Source organism: Poecilia latipinna, unplaced genomic scaffold (genome assembly GCF_001443285.1).
Source record: "Poecilia latipinna isolate Pla-1442-1.1 unplaced genomic scaffold, P_latipinna-1.0 Scaffold2216, whole genome shotgun sequence".
Classification (NCBI taxonomy): Eukaryota; Metazoa; Chordata; class Actinopteri; order Cyprinodontiformes; family Poeciliidae; genus Poecilia; species Poecilia latipinna.
Genome location: NW_015114832.1, coordinates 87,692 through 97,577, shown reverse-complemented (window position 1 = coordinate 97,577; position 9,886 = coordinate 87,692). Strand labels below are relative to the sequence as shown.

At 41.8% G+C, this 9,886-nt stretch overlaps 1 protein-coding gene across 1 annotated transcript; it reads left to right on the top strand.

The window, feature by feature from the left end:
* The first annotated feature begins 6,533 nt into the window (after positions 1-6,533).
* spred3 (sprouty related EVH1 domain containing 3) lies at positions 6,534-8,841 on the top strand. The gene has a single exon (XM_015017996.1). It carries the CDS (start codon positions 6,876-6,878, stop codon positions 7,818-7,820), a length of 945 nt encoding a protein of 314 aa, XP_014873482.1. The 5' UTR covers positions 6,534-6,875; the 3' UTR covers positions 7,821-8,841.
* The last annotated feature ends 1,045 nt before the right edge of the window (positions 8,842-9,886 follow it).

The following is a 9,886-nucleotide window of genomic DNA, read 5'->3' as shown; positions in this document are numbered from 1 at the left end:
GAAGCCCTGGAGGTCAGCCTGGAGACCAGCGGGACTCGACACGAAGCCCTGGAAGTCAGCCCGGAGACCGAAAGGACCCACAACGAAGCCCTGGAAGTCAGCCCGGAGACCAACGGGATTCGCCACGAAGCCCTGGAGGTCAGCCTGGAGACCAGCGGGACTCGACACGAAGCCCTGGAAGTCAGCCCGGAGACCGAAAGGACCCACAACGAAGCCCTGGAAGTCAGCCCGGAGACCAACGGGATTCGCCACGAAGCCCTGGAGGTCAGCCTGGAGACCAGCGGGAGTCGACACGAAGCCCTGGAGATCAGCCTAGAGACCAGCGGGACTCGACACAAAACCCTGGAGATCAGCCCGGAGACCAGCAGGACTTGCTATGAAGCCCTGCAGGTTGGCCGGGAGACCGACAGGATCCACAACGAAGCCCCGGAGGTCAGCCGGGAGACCAGCGGGACTCGACACAAAACCCTGGAGATCAGCCCGGGGACCAGCGGGACTTGCTATGAAGCCCTGCAGGTCGGCCGGGAGATCAGCATCTTTCAAGCAATTAGCTCTTCCACCATCAGCCCCCAAGTGTCAAGCTCCCCTGACACCGCAGTCCTGTTGTCCTCAAGCTTTTCTGCCACCGACAATCAAGCATGAAGCTTGGAGCCCTCATGACACTTCTTTATTTATAAGTACCAGGCTTCAACCCAGTGCCTGAGATTGATTGATTGATATATTTTCAGAAGTGTATCGGTGAAGCCTCTGACCACACGTCTTACTATAGATAGCTGCTCCTGTGGCTGATCTGAAACCGACTGGCTGTCTTCGTTGGTAGCCTCTTCAGATGGCTGCTGGTTCTGCTGCTGCTCTCTGTCCCTCAGCCTTTGGTACAAGTCTTCAATCGTGCGATTCAGCTGTTCCACTTCAAATTGCAGGTCGCTGTTTAAATCCTCCAAGATGTGGTTTTGGTGCTCATATTCCGTGTTTCTATGGAGCAGGACAATGCGAGTCATCTTCAGGGCTTCGTTTTCCTCCTCCAAGACGTTGTTTACCCGGCTGAGGTTGTTTTTTTCCTCCAGCAGGGTGTTATAATTCACCTCCAGGTCAGCGTACATCTGCTCCAAGGCGCTCTGGTTCCGATCCAGGGTGTTGTTTCTCCGCCGCAGGGTGTTGTTTCTTTGCTCCAAGGTGATGACTCTCAGCCCAACATCGGTGGTTCTCTCCTGCAAGTTGGTGTTTGTCTGCTCCAGGGTGATGTTTATTTGCTCCAATTCAGTGTTTCTCAGCTCCAAGGTGGTGTTATCCTGCTCCAAGGTGATGGTTTTCTCCACTAGCGTGCTGTTTTTATCCTCCAGTCCGGTTTTTTCCAGCTTCAGGGCGGCGTTCTCCTGCTCCAGGGCAATGTTTCTCTGCTCTAGGGCGGCATTAGCCTCCTTTAACATTCTGATTACTTCAAACTGTTTTTTAGAATCCTCATCTTTTTCCAAAAGCAGCTTGTCTTTTTCAAGTGCAGTGTTCATAAGTTGAATCTTCAGCTCCTCGTTTTCTTTGATCAGAGACTGTCTCTCAATAGACATCGTGCTGACTACTGTCAAGATGTCTTGAAGCTTCTGTGCCTTTCTAGCTAAAGTCTGCTGTGTTGTCTCATTCTGGTAACCAGAAAATGACGCCTGACTGCTTTGACTCATTGTCAATCCTTTTTCTCTAGGCAAATCCAAAAACTGTTCAATGTTTTCCTTTATTTGATTGTTAGGAGTTGACTTTTTGTCTTGAAAAGCTTTAGTATTTAATCTCTTGTTAGGAGAAAATCCTTGTACTTCCTCTCCGACTTCTGCAATGGTTATGACCGTGCAGCTTTGTGATGTCACTCTTGCTCCACAAGAGTGACATCAGTTCTCTTTGTGACATCAATTTGTGTGATGTCACAAATTGATGTCACTGCCTCAGCGGAACAACTAGAAAACTGCTGAAGTTTGAATAAAAACAAACTTTACGGCTGAATAGATTCCTTAGAAATAAAAAATAATTTAAAAAACACTGTGGTGTGAAAACTATGGATAAAACAGGCAAGTATTCCAAATATTTAAAACAGTAAAACTAATTTTAAAAAAGCATTGATACAGACTGATATAAGATGCTTATTTCATGATATTGTAATATTGTTCAGCCGCCCCATAATTGGACTATTTCTGTGTTTAAAATCCATTTTAATTACTTATTATTTAGGATTATTTTCTACGAAATTGAGTTTGATTAGTTTGAATTTAATTACTGAAATTCATGGTTTGGGTAATGTATTAATTAATCAAATCTATATGAGTTATAACAACATTTAATTTCCCTTTGGGATCAGTAAAGTTGAATTTATATCATTTGAAGGCAAACTTTTACCAAGTATTTTTTTTTTGTCCAGTTTCTAGTGAAAATATCTTTGTACACTTAAAATAAGACAAAACTGATTAATAAGCAACTTTTGAGCAAGATATATAAGCTTGTTTAAGTAAATAATTCCTTAATATAAGTTAAAACATCTACTAGTTCCACTGGTGGAATATTTTATTTATAATATGAAATGTTATGTGAAATAATCTGATGATGTAAGGAATTAAACAAATAGATCAGTCAGTCTTTAAACAGAAAAATAAAACAGATTTAAAGCTCTGACATCGCTATATTTCCTCCTTCCGTAGCACATTTACGTATGTAAATGCTCACATACGTTATGTGAGCATTTATGAAACCTAGCTTGGTAAATCTGGCTAATTGTTGCTAATATTCTCCATCAAAATGAGAAAATTGACACTTGGTGTGTTCCATAATTAAAAATATATATATATATAAATTGAGCTTAAAGACATCAAGGAAATGTCCGGTTATTTTCTCTGTCTTTCTATCATACTGTTAAGCTGACAGCTCCCTCATTCAACTTGCATCAGCCTGTAAAGAGCCGGTGTTCAGACCTACTTCTTCCCCTTTCAAACACGCCGTGTTCGAAAGGTCCCTCTAACAAACCGTTACACTCAACTGAATAGCTTCACTGCTAACACACACTGAACTCTCCGCTCTTCCGGTGTTCGAATTCAGGGTCTGCATCCTTTCAAACTTATTCTTTCATGGGTTTGAGAAACGACCCGGTCTACGGAAGAGGGGTCCTGCGAAGGCAGAGAGCATTGCAGAGAGAAGCTGTAGCCTTCAGCTTTCTGTTTTTGCGATATCCAAACAAATAAACATACGTTAAACATAAGTTGATACTCTTGCGCAAACAAAGTTAATGCATTCATAAAAAATAATCAAAATCAAAAACATGATGGTCTTAATATGGAACTTACCTTGTTTTTTTTTTTTTTTTTGAAATAGATCTTTATTGAGATACAGAATACATAACAGTATAAACGCAGCATACATAGTGGTATAATGTCCGCCAGGGAGTTACAAACATTGAGACAATACATCACCATCACATTACATAAATACATTAAAGAACAAACATAAAGAGCATGTTTTAATAGCTTTGGGGAACTTACCTTATTATAATAAGCTCCAGACAAGACGCCATACTGCTGTCTACCGGGCAAACACGTGACGTCACAGATACGTTGCGATTGTGGGAGCAACTCTTTATCAAACACCATATTTTTAGGGAAACTGACAAACCTATCTTTAAATTTTACTAAACAAGTGTTTAATTAACATTGTATTTTTTAACATACAACACCAACACTGGTAATCTAACACTTTTGATTATGCTCTGTAGATTTCGATTCATTCCCGAAAAGATTTATGGAAAGTATTTTTTTTTTTCTTTCCGTTTAATATTGTCTTTAAATGCTGGTCCTCTAAGATGCAAATACAAGTAAAATGTCTTGCCTAGGGGAAAAAAAAAAAAACAGTATGGAACAATTATTTTTGCGGTAGTTTACTGCCAGTCGTCAGTCTTGATTGTGACAACAGCAGAAGACATCAAATTGACAATATCCTACCATATTTTGAATTACAGTATGTTACTGCTGGAATTCCGCTGTAAATTTACAGCCATTTCTAAGAGTGCACCCATCGGGTTGACTTCAGGTTAGACTTTCATTGTAAAAAATTTTTAATATAACTAATCATGAAGGCCATCGTGATTAGTGGGATGACAAGAAGCATCTAATGGATAATATTTTGTCATACAACTTTTTTTCCCCTTTTAGTTCTGCCTCATAGACCATTAGAAAAAAAATTACAAAAATACTAAGGCATATCTCTCAAATAAATTCATATATTTAAATAAAAAAAATTATAAAAATGTGTATTGACCCTAATAATAGACAGACATGGGCCAATTTAACCTAGAACACCTGGCCCAGTGTCCTAGATCAAACCCAAACCCAGTTCTGTTGTGTTGGTTTTTGCTCCAGGTTTGGATAACCCAAGCTACTCTTTTTTTAAGCCAGTTCCAGAGTGCAATATAAGCAAAATCTCTTGCGGAACTATTTGCTTTAAGTAGCGTAAAATAAATAGTTTTGATAAGGCCTCAGAAACGGTTTGAGGTCACAGTTGAATACTGTAGATGATCAGATGCTCAATGCTGAAATTATGTTGTTTTACAGCAATAGCCACACTCATTCCTTTGCTAAATGGGCCTTCATTGAATGGTTTATTAGTATTCTTTGAGCACACCAGAGAAAGCTGTTGAGACGCTCTTGATCAGATAAATCAGTATTAAGAGTTTTCATCAGAGAGAGAATTACACAGGTCCTTCGACGCTTCAGACTACTCCTCAGGGAGGCTGGATTTGTAATTTCAGATCCTTCAAAAACTTTTCCAATCATCCTTTTTTCCCCTCATGGTTAAATTTAAAACCCATTAGTTTTATGTCATCTGAAGTTTCTCCATCCACTACAGTTATCCTTTTGACAGGCAGGAAGAGGGCGAATTTAACATCTACAGTGTATTTAGAAGGAGGAATCAAACAAAACCGTTAGCACAAAACCACAGGCAACGAGTAGGTTTTATTATTCTCAGAAGGCACAAGCACACATGGTTGATCATTTTGACTGGTGGCAGTTTTTTTTTTCCTTTGGATTAAAATCAGTAACATTCCCATCAAAGAAAGTGCTTTAAAATGTTCAAGATGACCAATATTTGTACATGGTATGCCTTTTGTGATGAGAGAACAGCAACAACAAAAAGATCAGAGGTGAAGCAGAAAACTGTTTTCAGGGCTATTTCAGGTTTGGAAAAAAAAAACAGCAGCGTTAAGAACAGGTCCCTTTGAAGAGATCATTTTTCGCGGAGAGAGATGTGCTTTGAAGGAACGGCTTAATAACTATGAAGCCTTCAATTTTAAAAGCCCACAAGTACATGCCTCCACTGCTGGCGATTGACTGATAGAAGCTTTGTTTGCTCTCTCTGAGATCTTTACAGCTTTGTGCCAGGTAATTGAAAAGGAGACGAGGAAGTAGTCTTCTTTTTTGTGTGTACACCTAAAAAAGAAACATACAACTAAAAGCAGTGCAGGGGCTGAAAGCATCACTAGTCACTGCCATTTTCCTGCCTAAACTGGGATATTAATAAGTCCTCTTCCACACATACTAAAAAAAAAAAACCAGCACAATTAATTCAAGATGTTTTACAGTTCATCGGCACAGGGCATAGAATATCTCCTGACGGGTTAACTGCGAACCACAAAGGTAAAAAACAAACACTAAATCGCAAACGCCGTCTCAGATTAGAGACAACATGTCCACAGCAGCACCGGCCTCATCAGCTGTTGCATAATTTAAGAAGAGCTCAAAAGACTGATGCCTCTCAGAGCATCCCAGCAGTGCCTTCCATTAATGCTTCAACGTCTTGTAAAGAAAGAAAACAAGGAGTTTAATGGAAAGTAGTTAGGCTTTCCACGAAAAACAAAACAAGACTTTAAGTAGTCAAGTTCAAATCAGAGAAACAGAAAAAGCTTGAACTTTAATAAGCAATACCATGCTAACATTCATATTAGGAACAGCATGAGGCGATAACAAAATGAATCTGACCATGATTGGTGTCACTTTAATCACCTTCGCAGGGTTAACACAGAACAGCTCCTAATAAAGAGCGGGACCCATAGCATTTGTAGATTTGCTGCTCAGTTTGAACTCTCTCTCTCTCTCTCTGCCCATCGTAATCACGGCTGGTTTCCAATCGGGTCCCATAAAACGAGCCCATTGCAACCATTCATCCTGAGTAAAACCCATAACGATCCCACTGTACACATGATGGCCGGGTAGCAGACAACAATCAGGAAACCGTCCATCGTTTTTACTGCAGCAGCGCATGGAGAGGACGTGTGGTTACTAAATAAGTAGCATAAGATTTTAAGGTAATCAAATGGGATTCAGACTAAAACATAATCCTGTTCTTTGATTTGGACCTTCAACGTTACTTTAACAACCCAATAATGACACACAAATCCAAAGTGACTGAAAAGGTCTAGATTGAAGCATTCCTTTTTCACCTATTCTGATTTCATTGTGTGTTTTTTTTTTTTTTTTTTTTTTAAAGATTTTGCCCGGGGGGTTGGNATAAGCTACCAATAAAACGCTACACAAGAAGAAAGAAGTGGAAGGAGGAGGAGGAAGATGATGGCGGCGCTACGTGTTTTTAATGACTTATTGGATGAATAAACTTATGCAGTGTGATTTAAATTACAATTTTTATTTAATAGAATTATGTTAGCGGACTATCGTCAATCTTTGCACACATTTGTAGCAGGAAGTGATCAATGTGTCTGATGCGTCTTTGCTTGATAATTTGGAAAAATTTAATATTTATTGTTTGTTTCTTGATTAGCTGCTGGTGCAAAGCACTTTGAACAAATAAACTTGACTCCACAGATCCACACCAGGCCGGGACAGCACCAACTCTCTCAAATGACCACCGTGTTGAACCCGCCGGCGCCTCCGCCGCCGCCTCCTGCTCCACCCACTCCTCCTGTGGGGCCCCCGGCCTCGTCCCCTCTCTCCCCGCTGTCGCCCACCATTTCGCTGCTGGAGGAAGGAGATTTGCGCAGCGTGGACCCTTGCAAGGACCTGTGGGGTTCTCGGGGTTACGAGGATTACAGACGCGCCGGTGCGACCAGGACTATGGTTGGGGGCCTGACGGGCGGCGTGGTGGTCGGCAGCGGCGGGAGCCTGCAGGACAAGTCGGAGCTGTGCGTGGTTCGCTTCGAGAAGGAGCTGGCGGGCGTGGGGCCGGCCGGCTGCGAGGTCACCGTGAGCCTGGACAGCAAAGCCTCCCAGCGCCTGTCCTCGTCGTCCCCCACCTGCATGTCCATGCCCAACGCCGTGTCTGGAGTGTCCTCAGGTGCCGGCTCGCCGCAGGAGCCCAGCAAAGGCTCGCCGTCCCCCTGCTGCATCCACGCCTCCCGGACTCGTAAGAGAGGCGGGGCAGGCGGCAGCGACCCGGGCGCCATCTCGCCCGACGATGACAGCCCGTGCCCCCAGGCGTCGTCATCGTGCTCGTCTCGCTGCGTCTACTGCCGCTCAGTGTTCAGCGCCTCGGAGAACGGGCGGGGCCGCTGCAGGGACGCCCCCGACCCGGCGTTGCACTGCCTCCGCCAGTGGACCTGTGTGTGGTGCGCGGAGAGCCTGCTGTACCACTGCATGTCGGACTCGGAGGGGGAGTTCTGGGAGCCCTGTTCGTGCGATGACTCAATGGGGGGCCACCCACACCCGCTCTGCTGCGCCCGCTGGTTGGCCCTGCTGGCCCTGTCGCTCTTCGTGCCCTGCATGTGCTGCTACCTGCCTCTGCGCGCCTGCCTGCGATGCGGGGAGAGGTGCGGCTGCTGCGGGGGGAAGCACAAAGCGGTCCGATGAGGCCAGGCTGAGGGGCTGGAGGGCTTCCCTGGACCGGGTGGAACCGAGCACCCGACGGCGGTCCTCCAAAGCCCCGCAGCTTTCCACTGATTTCAGCTCTTTCTCTTTTCAGCCGGGGGCCTTCCTCGACGGTCCAGGTGCTCTGCACTCTGACTGGGCTCTCTGGGAGTCATCTGGAGCCTTCGTAGTGGATTCACTGGGGGAGCGCACTGCAAAAACACCGAATCTCACCAAGTGTGTTTTTTTTTGTCTGGTTTTTACTGCAAATATCTTAGTACATTTACTTGGTTTTTCTACTTGTACTACTTCAAAAAACAACCCAAGCCCTTAAAAAGAAAACACCCAGCCATTTTTCGGTGTCTGGAAAATGAATCCTTTCAAAAACCTCCATTTGACGGGTGTTACCTAGCAACCCCAGCCCATCACCTAGCAACGCCAACTCGAGCACGAATGGTTGCTGGAAAACAGAAATGTTTTGTTGCTGACGTGCTATTCAGAAAGCACTTGCCACATTCCTGTTGGTTGTGTAGGAGACCCTACTTCTGCTTTTCAAAGATGTTTGTATGGTCAAATAATTGCAGCCATTTTCACATGCGATAGTAAAAGTTGATTTAGTGGCCGTGGCTAGCAGCAGCTTGCTTGGATTTAAAGTTGTCCATAAAACAACTCAATTTGAGCAGAAGAACTGGCCAGACTAAAATCACATTATCGAAGAATGATTTTGTGGAGAAAATATAATGAACATGTTTTATAAAGTTCATATCCTAAAGCATAAAAGTTAAACTTTAAAATAAGACAAACTAACTTACAAGTAACATTTCAGCATGATATTATGTCTGCAGCTAACAATTATTTTAGTAATCGGTTATTCTTACAATTAATCAGGTTATAAAAACATTGACCAAGCCAAAGAGGCTTATTGTGTTTATTTAGACGTCAATGTCAAAAACATTCTTAAAAATATATTTCATGTGTCCTTAGTAAAGGCATTTCAGATTTCATGAGTGTCAAATTACTTTAACAAAATGAAATAATAATCCAGGAGTTCAAATCTTTAAAAAACAGCGAAATTGCCCTTTAAAACACTTTTTTAATCTGCCAATTTTTTATATTTTCCAGCATCATTAGCCGCCAGCAGCCACATATATATAGCGCTAACACTCTCCGCTAACTAAAAATGCAGTTACTCTAGAGCTGCATCAGCTTAGTAAACATTTATTCTATTTAATCAAATAATCATATAAAACAATTGGTACATTGTGCAGATTTTTTATTTAATCACTTAAGCTTATTTTATATAATAATACACATACATAAAATGCCAATAAACAAATGATTGTAGGGCTAATTTGTTTATTGTTACTGTTTTATTAACGGATTACTAACTGGATAGCAAAAACTATTAATAAGAAATTTTACAGCACTTCAATCAGTTGAAACTAAAACTTGAGGAGTTCTGAGTAGAACATCTTTACAGACAGAAGATTTTTTTTTATCTTCAATGCAAAATGTATATATTTTGTGTACAGGTTTGGCTTAATTACTGCTCTGAGTGCGTTGCTGTTTCAGCAAACAGCATGTTTTAGAGTCTGTATACTCAAGTTAACGATTAATCAGTTTACTAAATTAGTTAATGATTAATTGATTCATTACGATTAATTCAATTATTAATTTCAGCTCTACAGTGTATAGGAGCTTGTTTTAAGACAATAAATCCTTAATATTGATAAAAAGGTACTAGTTCAACTGGCAGATTTTTACACTTATAATAAAGACATTTTTCCTGTTATAAGTTAAATAACCTGCCTGTGGAACTAGTACTTTTTTAAAATCAGTATTAAGGAATTATTGACATAAAACAAGCTCATACATCTTGCTGAAAAGCTACTTGTGAGAAAGTTTTGTCTTATTTCAAGTGTACTAAAATGTTTGCACTAGAAACTAAAAAATACTTGGTAAGATTTTGTGTTTATGCAGTGTGGCTGATTTATCTGTCAGCTTGTCAATGACGTTAGCAAAGAAGCAAAGAAGGAGAGTTTGCAGAGGCAACAATGGTGTGTACACTG